We start from the raw sequence: 14,824 nt of genomic DNA, 5'->3' as shown, positions 1-14,824 counted from the left end.
CATAGCTTACAATCAGAGAAGGAATGAGAAATGCAAAATTTTAAGAAAAGTTATTTCTTTAGAAAAAAAAGCAGCTAACTCTGCAGGTGTCCTAAATTTTAAGCATTTTACTTTCCTTTCATCTACATTTGTTTGAAGCTGTCCAGCAACTAACATACTTTATACGAAGACCCCTGTAATGAACAGGAAATAAATACTGGAAAAGAATGAAAGATTCATTTCTTGAAAACACCATTGTACCTCATGTGGATGAATGATCTCAGCTTAGCGCTAGGGGAAGAAGCAGGAATAGAATACCACAGGTTTTTTTACTTTCTGCATTTTAAAAGACAACTGTAAGGAACATGCATTGAAATGCTATAGTAAATTGCTACAGATATTTGATAGAAAAAAAATATCCTTTGCAGAATATTGGTTGCTCCCTGAATTAACTTCTAATTTCACCGAAGAAATTTAAGTTGCAACAAAAGGTAGACCTTTAAGAGAAAACAAAATATGATAAAAGAGCTAGATAACATAATGAATATGAAATATTTTTTATATAAATAAATACTCATTCAATATTATAGAAATCTAGAAATGTCTAGATTTCTATAGAAATAGAATATTTCTATAGAAATAGAAATGTCACAACTTGTAAACAGTGTTATGGAACAAAATAATTTGCTATTGCGTTATTTATGGCAACAAGTTTGTTTCTCATACATTATTTATTCGGTGTTTTCTAAGGTATAAGATGGTTTCACACCTTTCTAAGTGCCTCTCAGCTGCAAGTTCATGGGAGTGCTAATAAATGCTATTTTTAATCTGCCACACCTGCTCTGTCATCAAAATAACCAAACATACTTTCTCTGTCCTTGAAACATGAATGGTTTACTTTTTAGCATGTAAAATTTGGAAAGCTTATTGTCTACAAGTGCCAGGCTCTATCTTAGATGTGCATCAATACCTCTGCATGTGTTTCTATAGTCATACACTCTATTATATTTAACCTGGGTGAGTAGTTGCAGTAAAGTCAACAGGATAAAGTACATGCTTAAAGATAAACAAATGCTTCACGGATTTATTGGATCAGTGCCACACTGATTATTTGGATATTTCAGTCAAAAACTTCCTTATGGAAGAATTTGACTAAACTGTGCTTTCTAAACTAAAATAATTTCCTGTAAAGTTGTACTGCTAAATGCAGGTACTCCAATCTCACCACATCAGAAACATGGAGAAATGACTGCAAACTACTCTTTCTACTGAAGAGGACTAAAATATTCTTAAAACTGTATGAATTTGTAGCAAGCTGTACCACATCCGCAACAGCTGCAACAGCTGTATTGTGTCTAGCCTTTTCTTTATGAGTATAAAAATACTTTAAAAAACAGTATAAAAAATATTGAAACACTCTTTAGAATCAGTACATGTACTATCCTCTACAGCTACACTGCTGCAGTGTATTTTGAAAATAATATTTTTCTTAAAAATACACATTCTGTCTATAAACATATGGCACAGAAAACCTGTTTCATATTTCTTTTTCTAAACATGGCTTTATACACAATTCTGTAATATTTTCAGATGTGTTTATTAATAACTTAATCAAACAACTCTGCTATCATATAAGTAACACTAAATGATAGGATAGGAATAATAATAATAATAATATTGGGAAAACATTGTCATTCCTCTAAGTTTAAAAAAAAAAAAAAAATAGTACTTGCAAACATATAAGCTAAACCCCTGAAATTTAAGTTTAATAGCAGTGGGTTGAGATGACCAATATTTAGTGTTGACCATTTCCATTTATTCACAAGGTATTTACAAGAGCTAACACATTTCAAAATCAGCAGAATTTCAGATCTCCTGAATTCCTCTAAAGAACCTATTAAAGGTTACACTATTTCTTGATAATCCATATTTTTATTCCTTTTTAAGCAACAAAAGCAAATTAGAACAGACACAAAAGCAATATCTTGGCTTTACTAGAAAGATTAAAATTTAGCATTTATTAATTTACATGTTACCAATTTGCATCTCATTTGAAAATAAATCAGTCACTGAAAAAAAAGTTAAACAAAAACTACCTAACCCAAATAAAAAAGTTACTGAAATACAGTAACTGCTAATGCTCTCATAACTGATTAAGATCTACAGAGCCACCTTCAGAAACAAGCTGAAGAAATCCCATATTTAGGACAGTCACATAGCATTCATTCATCGATTAGGGCACATTAAGCACAAGATCAGCAGCAAAAATAGCTGGAAGCATATCAGTTTACTGCTGGGACATGTTTCTCATACTATTTAGAGCAGAGGCAAAACATTTGGGCTTTGTTTTGTTTGTTTTTTTTTTTTCCTTTTTAGGTGTTGGATTTATTCTGTAGTTGATACAAAAATCTTTCAAAAAATCAAATGAAGATGCAATGCTTTAACTTCCTGGCAGCACTTAGGTGAGCCTAAATAAAGATGTTGTACTTCAATTCCTGTGATTAGAGATGGATCACTGGCTTTGGAAAACAGTTTGCGTACTGATCAGGGGATGCAGATCAGTATCAGCTACAGCGACCCCTACTTCGAATTGCTTAAAAACTCAAGTTATGAGTCTGCAGTTCAGTGAAGATGTGAAAAAAAAGGCTACTAAAAATATTTTTTACAACCCTAAATACCGCCATTCTGTTCTGTCCTTTTGATGCCTATTTGATAGGACAGAAGTACTGAAAACATACATATTTCATCTGTATGGTATGCAAAGTCTGGTAACGTCTTTAACATCACTACTAGCACAATGGATTAGGTTATTGCACATCGAATACTTTAAAACAATGGTTGCTTTTGGGGTATATGTTAAGTTGTAAAAAATGTACAAGAAAACCTGGCAAAAAGCCATTCAAGCTTTTAAGAGTAAATATCCTTCAAAGTAGAGCAAGCTATAAAATGTTTAATGGTTATAAAGTCTAGTCTTCTACAGACAGACAATGTTACCAGCATTTGAAAGAAAGCAGTCTTGAAAAGAATACTGGAAATGTGACTAACGAATTATATCATAAAAATTAAACCTGGAAGTTCTTTCTGGAGCACCATATAGTGATATTATAAATTGTGATGGAAAAAAAAACAGAACACCATGAAAAACTCCCAAATCTTCTTTTTTTTCCTTTTTCTTCCTTTTCTATTTAGCAAAATTAAAAGTGCACACATAAAATTGAATTAAACAAAAAAATAAATCTGAGAATTAGCACAGATCTCTTTCTCAGTTATGCTTGAAAACAAAATCCAGTATAGCAGATACTATTCTAGTTATTTTTCAGCTACGGTACTATGAAATCATACTGGATTTATCAGTTCAGCTATATGTCTAAAGATCTTTAGCAAAATAGAAAAGCCTCAGAAGCCTTGTTTTTCACATGCCAAATTTAATATTCTTGTATTCTCAAATACTGAAAAAATGTAACGTTGTACAAGACTGTTAAAATATGTCCAGCATAATATTTTGATCATATACTTGCATTCAAAAGATATTTACAAATCACATTTTCTTTACTCCTGTCGCCACTTCTGGCTTCTGCAATTCTCAAGTTAACTTCAGTCCTTTCAGTCAGGCAGCTAGAAATTTGCTCATTACTGGAACAGTAACTCTTTCTTTATATGCGGCCTTATAAATCTGGCTAAGCACATCTGCACCTTTCAAACATATTAACTCTATTTAATTTCAATAATGTGTGTTTCAGCCTCAAATTTTGCCTTTTTTCACTGCACCTATGTTCTACTTTGGAACGGTGCCTAACAATGACCTATCAAATCTTTAGCAGCTCTTAAACAGGATTTTTTTTAAATGTCACATTTTGCCAGATGGGTTAGTACTGACCAGAGTGAATCATCACCATTTACTCTGATATTCACTGCCATCTGACATTTATTACGTACCCAGAATGCAAATTAAGGTACTCACCAACGGACCCAAAGCACAACCTTTTGCAGTACATGCCTGGACTCTGAAGGAATGCAGACTCCAAGGAGCAAGTCCATAAGCATAACAACTTAGCTGTGATGAATTTTGCATCAGAACACCATCCATATACAGTCCATAGCTAGTAATAATACCTATAAAACAATACGATAGAATTCACTTAATATCTAAAGAGCTACAGGGTTTAGAAGAAAACTAATGCTACAGACATTAGTGTGGTAGTATCAGCATTTCAAACGGTTTACAGTTAAGCAGGTAAGTGTTTAGCAGGACTGTGTATGCAACACAGAAGAAACACATTCTCCCATCTTTAACTGTTGAAAACCTTGCAAGCGGATTGCATCTTTGAAAGCAGTTACGCTGTTCTAAAGATTACCCCTTAACAAACTTGTTTCTACATAGCAGCTAACATCGCCTTGGATCCTGAAAACTGAGGCAATTCTGTTTCACGGCCTACTCTGCATATGGCTGTTGAAACAAAAACTGGAAAGACAAACAAAGCCGTTTCACATCTTAACAGCATTAGACTTACCAAAAAAAAAATAGTGATGTACAAGGTAATTGAAACGTTGAAGGACAACTCAGGCCAGTGCTATAATTACAATAAATCGTAACAAATAATTCTGTCATACAAAACACCTTATTGATACTCTGTCTTGTTGATAATTAGCTCAGATTTTCTGCATTTTGCTCACAAAGTAGAGAATTCATTAATTTGGGTGGGGGTTTTTTTGGAAAACAGTTTTACCCACTTTTCTAAACAAAACTACAAAATAGTATGGATTGCTGTTTCCTTCTCAGTATGCTGTAGAAAAAGTCTGGAAGTAAACGATTCCTTACCTATGCAAGCTAAAGAAAGTAAACGTATTTGCAAACTCAAAACAAACATTAGCAAGACTTTTAGATAGATGAGAGAATGGTCCTCCTCATGCAACTGGCTAATACTAACTCAACAAATTCAGATGATTCCTTATCTCATTTGTAAGGAAATCTAAATCTCTGTTCTTCCAAAGGTGCATGGTAGGATAGCATGAACCCTGTACAGACTATACATACACAGTGTTTTGAATTTAATGAAGTAAAGACTGAATTTTACGGATTTTCTTAGACTTTGGAAGTTGAGCTTAGAAAGGAATCCTTTTTCTCAGGGATATTCCTCCATCTTTCTCACTTCTGAATATTCTCCTTTTTTAAAAGCCGTTTAAGTGTGAAATATTAAGGCCCATAAATACAAAGTTATAGGAGGATTCGTTAGAAGTGAGTCTGGTTCAGAGGATACTTTCTAATCTTCCCACTATAGAAAACATCTTCATATTATAAAAATATATCTCAGTTCATCTTTCCTTCCCTTAAAACTGAATTGTTTGAAACTCCATTGAGGAAGATTATGTTTTAAATAGAGAAAAGCTTTTCCTCCCTCTACTGAATTGAGAATTGCTTTGTAAATAGAAGTGTATACACAACTGTTTCAGTTGAGCTTTGAAGAGTTATACTTCAAAAGATTTATATGTTAAAACAATGCAGAGCTGAGTATGGTGAAGTGTTTCACAGACTCCTCAATTCTTTTCTCTTCTAGAAAAGCGAGAGGCTAAACTCAAGTCAGACAGCAGAAACGCATGTGTGGGAGGAAGTCCTGGTATATCTCACACTATCAATCCTACCACATTTGACAAGCTTCCTAAGGCAAAAATCCCTTGGGGTTCCATGTCTAGTTGCTTGTAAAGCAAGGGCATTAACGGTTGATATTTGCCCTACATTAAATGAATAATATATATATCTATAAAATATTTTATTTATCTCAGGGGAAAAATATTTAAATACAGACTGATAAGGGCATCCCTAAATGTGAACACTGCCATTAAGAACATGTTTTTCAGGGGAAAAAAAAAAACAACACTGAAGTCTTTTAAGTACCTATACCAGTAGCACTAACCCTTTAAAATAATGGACAAATCATGTTAATTCCTTTGATATTTATGGTATCAGCATGAATCACAATGAAATCATTTGATATTAATGTGGGTGTCATATGTGCCTCTTGGATCCCCACTGTAACTCAGTATTAATTAACCGGACCATTATTTTGAAGGCAACACTTCAAACACTGCAACCGCAGCACTATGCAGCATCTACACTCTGAGAAACAGCTTGCTGGTCAACACTGTGAGCTTTAGTTAGTTCTCCCAGTACTGTCAGAGAACTTATCATCTCTAATAAGTTGATCCATTATCTCTTGATTTTACTTCTGCTTTTGCCTTATATGACTCTGACGAAGAAAATTACAGAATGAAAAGAAAGAAAAAAAGTATATTTCAGAACAAGAGCGCTAGTAGTCTGACTTTTATATATGAAGCCATTTTTCTAAATTATGCAATAATTCTTTTTCAGCAGGGATAAATAACTGAGCCTCTCTATTTCACCAGTACGTTTCCAAAGCATTCTGAGAAAAAGTTCAAAGTTGACCCAAAGTTTACCTACTTCTCAACACTTGCTAGGTATTCCTGAAGTTTATCACCATTAAATATTGAAAAGTATAGCACATTTTTGTGATTTACAAGGCTCCATGAGTACCACATGCTCACCATGAAAAGATGCAGTTTCTTCATAACGTTTAAGTCTAGGTAGCTAGACTAAATCTTTGTTTCACTGAAGATAAAATCTCTATTGACCACAGTATAATTATGTTTCACTTATAAAAGAAACCCAACAATGCAAATGAAGCTGAAACTGAAGCAAGCTACACACTCTTCCCTTTTTCTTCCTCCTCTCCCCTCCCTGGGTATGGCCATATAATCTGTCAACGATGTTCGAGATGTTAAAGATGAAAAGAGGTTTTGAATCTAAAGTGCTACAAGCATTTTACTCTTAGGGTACAATCTAGAGGTCAAATCTTAAGGAAACATACTTTTACCTACATTGGTTTCACTGACTACAAAAACAAGCACAAGCACAAGGATTTGCAGGAACAAGTACTGGATTAGTTCACTGAATAATTTTATAAATTAGTTTTTACTATACCTACAGTTTCCCATACAAATTCCATATAGCCTTGTAAGATAAAGTTCAGATCAAGACTTGATTTTATCTATGACCTGTACACAAGTAAAGTGAAGCTTCTGAGAAGTGACCATCTATGGAAAATTTTCAATGGTGAAAAGAGATAAGGTCACTTTTTTATGTGAATGGATTTTAAAAGAGCAGACCTCAAACTATATAGCAAGACCATTATAGATATGTTCTGAAGAAGATGTGATTCTTCCTTATTGAGGCCACTAGAATAGTGAGGGCTGAAAGAAGAAATCTGATGCTGCATGACATTTCATGAGCATCTCCGTATCTTACCCTCAACCGAATGGTCAATATTGCTTATATTACACTATCTACATATGTGATAGAAATAGAGGAGGGTTCTGCTGTAAAATGACATGCCTCTGGGCCATGTTCGATCAAACATCAATAATAAAATATTGATAAGAAAATAAGACAAAAGAAAATCTGCATATTGCAAATATATTCAGCATATCATCTTCCAAATGTCTTTTTTCTCCACCTGGCACTAAATGACATTTCAACAAAGTACTAGGTATATTGTTTCCTTTTTTTTTTAATGATTTTTTTTTTTTTTTTTACAAAATAATGTAAATTGGCCTTAAATTCACCAAAAATGGAATGCGGAAATTTGATATCCATGTTTGGATAATATTAGCCTTTGACCTTTAGATGGTCCCTTATTTCAAAGCTTGAACCCCACAACTGCGCCATCTTTACGAAGAAGTCAAGTAGCTTTCAATCCTATTTGCCATCTTTATATTCTTTTGAAAAAAAAAAAAAAAAAAAAAGGAAAAAAAGAAGCTACCTTAACTTCTGACTATGACAGTACACCAGTAAAATGGTGAAGTAAGAAAATTTAAGGGAAAGTTTCTTCTGCTGGTCTTTCTCATATTTCAGTCTTCTCAGCTATGATATTTTGCAGCCTCCTACACAGTTTTAAAATACTGACACAAAGAGCAATTATAAATGACGTGGCCACTAGGCAGCCCAAAAGATATGCTGAGAATGAACAAAACCAAGTCACTGAACAATGCAAGCTCTCCTGATTAAGCAGTTGCTAAGCGAAAAGTTATTTTATGAAACATAGAAAGGGGTGGAAATAGAAAATTGGAAAGAAAAAAACAGGAGAATGGGAAAATATGTTATTAGTTGTATGCTGTTTTTTAAACTCCCAAAAAAGTGGGGGAGAAGAAAAAAGAAAAATGAGAGAAAATTTGCATATCCCTTCTTGACTGTTGCGCAAGTGTGAGCGTGCTATGGTGAAAAAATCAAGTCCCTGGTCCCCTAATGCCCTTCTGGCTGCCAAATGCTCATGAGAGAGCAATTCTTCCAACTCTTAACTGCTCAGCAAGAGCTTATAGGTGAAAAGTAGCAGCCTTTCCCTGCAAAGCAGAACAGCTGCAGCTGACTTTGCTGAATCCCTTCCATCAGTTCTGACACTAAGGAAAACCTTCTAACAGCAACATGCATGGTATCCACATATCACCAAAAAAATAAAAACAGTCCCAAGGGAAAAAATACTCTGTGGGCTTCAAATAGTGAGAAGATGTGAAAATACCAAAGAATATTTTTAAAGGGGAGAAATACACTCAGGAGGCCAACACAGGGTGTGTTCCGGACTACTGAGGAGTAGGCAAATTTGGTAATTACCGAAATGCATTGTTCAAAACCCCAATATACGGGTGAAGTGTTGTCATTGAGGCTGTTGAAATGTCCAGTGTAATCCCACCTTTTAGTTGTTTTAAAGGAAACTTGTAGAAATTTATTTATCAAACTATAGGCCTTTATCCTGTGCTGCTCATATGCATATATATGTGTGTATATTTATATTTATTTGATTAGTTAAACCACTCTCTCAACTATTTGGATTTTTCCCACAATGCAAGGATAACAGGATCACGTCCTGACATGAACTATTACATGTAAAAAATGCCCATTTAATTGAAAATTATTCAGACTTTAGCTACTAAGATACAAAGATGACCTTCCTGTCTTCCTTCCTTTATCCCTCCCCTTTTTTCTTCCTCCTCGCCTTCCTCTAAGCCTTTGCCACATATGCTAACGGTATTTTAGAAACAGGGTTAAAGAGTTTCTAAGGAGGCAAAAACTTCCAATCTGACTCTCATACAAAGAACCATTAAATATAAAATACATTATTTAACAGCGGATGACATACTCTTATTTATTTCTAAAAGTAATGTAAGACCTTACAGAATATTACATATATGTAGCTTTACAATCACCAATTTTGAGGAAATCATTTAAAGTGCCTTGTAGTAAAGTTGTACAAGTAGGATGTGCTCTACCGTAATTGAAAGCGGGGAAAAATGAAATTCATGTGAAACCACTGTGAGAAATAATTTATATATATCGATATGACAAGCCAATGAAGAAAAATATTTTTGTTGCTTTAAATTCAGTGATTTCTGCATAGCTTCCTCTGCTGTGATTTAAACTGTTACATACATGATAATAAAAGCAAGGTGAATTCCAAGGCCATATGATATTAGAAATGTAAAATTTGTCCAAAAGTTTTACACATGGATATTTCACAATGGAAAACATTTCTAAACAAAAGAAAGTCTATTATTTAACTTCCACAGCAATGGAAACGTATACCTTCAAGATGACTACATAGAACGCAAATCTAATGATTACTACGTATCAATTAATGTAAAGGAAATGAATGTTTTACAGGAGGGTGAAATGAACATCCTAGACTAATATTCTCCAAGAATGCCTATTCCTCAGCTCAGTTGTCCTGGAAAACATTAAACAATGAGATGCAGTACACAAGAACTATCAAAAGGGAGCACTTTTGAGCCATTGAAACGATACGATAGGCTGAAAAGCACAATCTCCTAGCTGCAGACAATGATACTATCTCAGGTATTTTATGTGCTAAAATGATCATTAAAAATTAAGCACCACATATAAGCTGCCATTTAGAATATTAATTTACCTTTACTAATCATCTTTTTAACTTGAGGCTAAAAGAGTTCACTTACCATTCGGATACTCAGGCTTAGTCCATGAGATGTTAAAGGAGTCAGATGAATATGACTGGGCTTTCGGAGCAGGAACACCTTCTGGTGTACTCTCATCTGTTAGAGCTGTGCTAGCTTCGCTTATTGAACATCCACCTCCAGTGCAAGCCTTAAAACATGAACAAAAAAATAAACATATTTCAATGTAATATCAATAGTTTTAGTAATGATTTTTTGTAAAGTTTTATAATTTTTACATACCTAAACCTAGTAATTCTGTGCTTTTCACAGAATAAACTTTTCTTAGCATAGATTTGTTTAGCTCTTTTCTTAAATAACAAAATGTGCTACGCACGATACTTAGGTTTTAGATGTATATATATATAGCTAAAACATTATACTAATGTTTGACTTGCAGCATTTTGCATTTGACTGTGAGTCATAACCACAATTAGATTTCCACTGCTTTTGCAGCCACAGTTAAAGAAAATGACAGCACAATACGTATCATTTACATTTCAAAACTCTTCTGGAATTGACTGAAAAGCTCTCACAAGTTCCAGACACAGAATATACTGACCAACTTGCAACATACTTAAAAATTTATCTTGATGAATAGTCATTGAGAAAAAAATGCCATTCAGACAGTCCTGCTTTTCATGACAGCACACACAGTGCTGTGCAGATGTAATTAAAATAGTGAAAAAACACCCTATTATAAATCAACATGTAACAGTTATTATTACATGTTTATGGATAACAAAGTCAAATCATTTGTATTTCAGTTACCAGAAAAGAAAAGATTGATTACAGGATTTTTACTTTTTGCTTGATTATGAAACAATAGAATGTGCAAGAAAATGTGCATATCACCACATATAAAAGGCTTTTAAAGTTTTACATGCACAAACATAAGACTACAGAGCTATGGTGTACGTGTGCTGGCTTTCCAATTACTTACACTAAGATCAATGACAAGAGACAGAATTTCCTAGAGAAGTTAAAAAAATACATAGAAGAATATGTAAACTCTCTACTGTGTTTAAAGATTTTTGGTTTAGTTTATTGTTTAATTTTCATTTTATTGTTTAGCAATAAAATAAATCAAAACCTGAATTCAACAAAAATTCCAATTCAGACATACTCCTAATTAAAACTTATGGGATGACCTGTGTTTTTAGGAGTGCTGAAGTGGACAAGTAGCCCGCTCTGGATCATCAGCACACACAGAAAAAATAATCTTGCTGTCAACTTCTCCAGGAATAAAATGTTTCTTTCGATCTAGTATATTTTATTTGAAAGGATTAGCTTCAATTTCCCAGTGTGTTTCAAATCAGAGAGCAGTCAACATATTTCCTACCCTGCACCAAAAGCGTATACTAGCCTCATGGGTAAAAATAAGAACTGTTTGTAAATGAGTCTATTTTATACACCAAGATTGTTTTGATTTCACTGGAAATTACACTACCAACACAACTACGAAATGACTCCCTGTGTTCAGTCTGGGCTATCAAATGGAGATGAAACCGCAACCCCAGTTTTGGGAGCATCCAAAAATGGCATTTCCTTTAAACACAATAGTGTTTTGGGTTTTTTTCTAAAAAAAAAAAAAAAAAAGTCAGTTTAGATGGATGCTCAGATAACTGTTAGCATTTTGATAAGGAAAATATTTGAGAATATCATCCTTCTAGCAAAGGCAGACTATTCTTCAAGTGATTTTGCTTCTACTGGCTTCATGAGGAAGCCAAAAAGACCAGTTCTGGAAGATCTCTTCCTTGTACCTTCCTTACTGTCTTACTAAACAAGTTCCATGAAGTCTTCCTCAGCAGTGGAGGGCTTTTTCATTCAAGGGCTCAGTAACAGCAGCCTTCCCATTCATTCATTTCTTGAATTTCATGAAGCTCATTTTTTTGTATCTCTGAAACTTGCTGGGGTATGAATTTTCTGATGAAAATCAGTAAAACAAAGTTCATCGCCATTTTAAATAGCGGGATTTTAGATTAGTGCATCCAAATGGACTGAATATTGCTGGGACTCTGGCAATCACATCCAGTGATGCTCAAATCCATGAAATCCTACACCCAGCATCGAGTCCCACTGTGCCATTCTGAACTTCACTGAGATACAGATTTGAGGCAAAATTTGCAAGAATACCAAAGTGTCTAGAGAGCCAAGGGACAGACACAAACCACATAAAAAGACACCATACAGCGATCCTCCAACTGGCACCTGAGCTGCTTACCCACACAACTCAGCCACGAGGGGATATTAGCTTAGCAGCCAAATCACTAAAGTACTCCAGTCATACAAACAGGTGTGCCACCCCAGCTACTAAATGCAGCCTTCAGCTTTTCATTTGTTTTCAGATTGGCCTGGCTCACACTTATCCAAGTTCAGACCATGAACAGAGCAAAAGCAAGTTTCTTTGCACTAATCCATGGAGACACGATGTTAAGACTTCTTAGCTGACTTATGGAAAGAAGAATTAGATTTGCTTATAAAAGCCGTTGCACTCATTTATGAATACAATTGCTAAACATTAAATGGCGGTAATCAGTTGTGAAAATCGTTAACAGCATCCAAAGACAAATATTTTGTTAATTTTATTTAATGTACTTATATTAACCTTGTCATACAAAAGTTAAAGCCAACAGCCTGTGAGGTGCTGAAAGTCCTACTGATGAGGATCCTGATTCCTGTGTTCAAAGCTGCAACTTTTAATAACTCAAATTCCAATTTCCCACATAAACCAAAAACAGCTTTTGCATGGATACAAAACAAAATTAATATTACCTGTGAAACAAGGAAAAGAAAAAGATTCTAGCTGACAGAAATATTCCATTCTAACCAAAAAAACAGGAAGCATTTAATTAAGTTCACAATGCTGAAGGCATGCGATTGTTTTTACTTTAAGAGTTTTATTGAAATTCAGATCATACTATATGTGAAACACTAAATATTTCAATTTCTTTCCAGGTAGGTTTGATTTGGGGTTTTTGTTTGGGTTTTTTTTTTCATCAAATATAACATTTGGCCACCTTTAAGCTTCGTAACTTGTAAATCTCCAATATTACATTCTTCTCAAACTAGTCTGACAAGTTCTAAATACAATGGATCCAAATGTTTTAAGAAAGCTATCACCTCAAAGATATTGGGCATTTCATGCGCTTTTAGACTTGCTATTTTCAAAGCTGTAAGGACTTTAGATCTTCTAACCTGCCTACCACAGACCATTGCACTTTACCCAAGTGAATCTGGTTATCTTCATAAACAGAAGAAATTATCTTTCTCTTACTGTCTGGTTACCACTGATGCAAAGCAAATATAAAAAAAACCCAACCAACCAACAACAACAAAGAAAAAAAAAAGACAGAAGAAATAAAATATAAAGATTAAAGGTTCCTAAAAATGTATTCAGTAACTTCTAGAAAATCTGTACACATTAATGAAGTAAAAACAAAGTCCACAAAACACTTCTTTGTTTTAACCATATCCCAAGGCAGAACCACCAAAAGAAGCAGTCCCAGTTGCTCTCCAGATCCTGGCTGTTAATTCTCCTCGGATTCTCTCTCCTTGTGCGCCCATGCATAGGAGCTGGGCAGGAGCAGTGAAGAGCTGTGGCACAGTGAAGGACAGCACAAATTCTTTTGATAGTCCCACTTGCTTATAAAGGCATAAAATGACCATTGAAGTACTACCTTAGTTTTGGACATGGTGCTATTTTATATGCTATACAATTTACTATGCTGAAATGTCTAGGCACAAATGAATTAATTTCAGCATGAATCTAAGCTTTAATTAGACTGAATATCCTTGCTTTTTCAAGTTCAAGTCAGATCCTTATCATTACCTGAAGGTAGTTTATTTTTTTGTGGTATAATATTTAGAACATTCAAGAGCATGTTAAAAAAAAAAAAATGAATGCATACCCAGTCTACATAAATGTAAATTTATTCATAATCAAGCGCAGAATATTTTTCTATGGCATTTATCAAAGCAAATATCCTTATATAGGTATTGTTATAAAATGAGCAGTGTGCTTAAAACAAGGGACAATCCCATGCTTTTATGCACATATTTTCAGGTTTGTTAGTGAGCTGAAGCTGTCCTATTTCATCACAAAATAAAACCAATGATAAAGAAATGCAATGAAAACACCAAGGTCTTTTTAAATGTTTTGAATAAACAAACTGCTATTTTACACTGAACTCTTCCTCTACTATTTCCTTCAGATTTTATGAAGAAAGAGCAAATTATCATTGTACAAAATATGAAAGGCTAACATTTTCAAATACATTCAACATTTTCTCTTAAGTTGGGGGCAGAAGAAATTGTTTCAAGTCTTTGGTATATGAAATTCTCTATTAGTTATCACCCAACTTATCCTTGAAGAAAATCTGCATTTAAATTACACACATATTTTTGAGGGCCTGTTTTGAAACAAAACATCTACTGTTGTTCAGGATAGCTCATCCGCCTTAGTTTCAGAAAGAAGAGGTTAAACAAAGTGGACACATGAACCATTAAGTATTTAAGATATTAACAAAATCAGAATCATTTTCACCATTTTACACCTCTACTACTCATTTTTAAAACTTACAGCTAGTTTTATGAGGTATTCAGTACCCGGGAAAAGCTGCTGAATAGTAAAATCCAGAAAAAGTTCCGTGCTGTTATAGATTACATCCCACTTTGTAAAATTCTGCTCATTGTTGGCAATATAAATTATATAGCGATCTAGGATTCCATTTACTTCTACTGGTTCTTTCCATCTGCAAGTAAAAGCAAAATATGATTAAGACCAGCAAAGATTCAGATTGCACTGAAA

General features: G+C 34.0%; 1 protein-coding gene across 1 annotated transcript in view; it reads right to left on the bottom strand.

The window, feature by feature from the left end:
* USH2A (Usher syndrome 2A (autosomal recessive, mild)) overlaps window positions 1-14,824 on the bottom strand; it is a 394,584-nt gene that overhangs the window by 183,359 nt on the left and 196,401 nt on the right. Inside the window, 3 exon segments of the mRNA XM_009894321.1 lie at window positions 3,941-4,092; window positions 10,018-10,165; window positions 14,597-14,768. Coding sequence (XP_009892623.1) covers window positions 3,941-4,092; window positions 10,018-10,165; window positions 14,597-14,768 — 472 coding nt within the window.

Source organism: Charadrius vociferus, unplaced genomic scaffold (genome assembly GCF_000708025.1).
Source record: "Charadrius vociferus isolate BGI_N301 unplaced genomic scaffold, ASM70802v2 scaffold261, whole genome shotgun sequence".
Classification (NCBI taxonomy): domain Eukaryota; kingdom Metazoa; phylum Chordata; class Aves; order Charadriiformes; family Charadriidae; genus Charadrius; species Charadrius vociferus.
The sequence above is the reverse complement of the archived record's forward strand: the minus strand, read 5'-3'. Positions and strand labels throughout refer to the sequence as shown.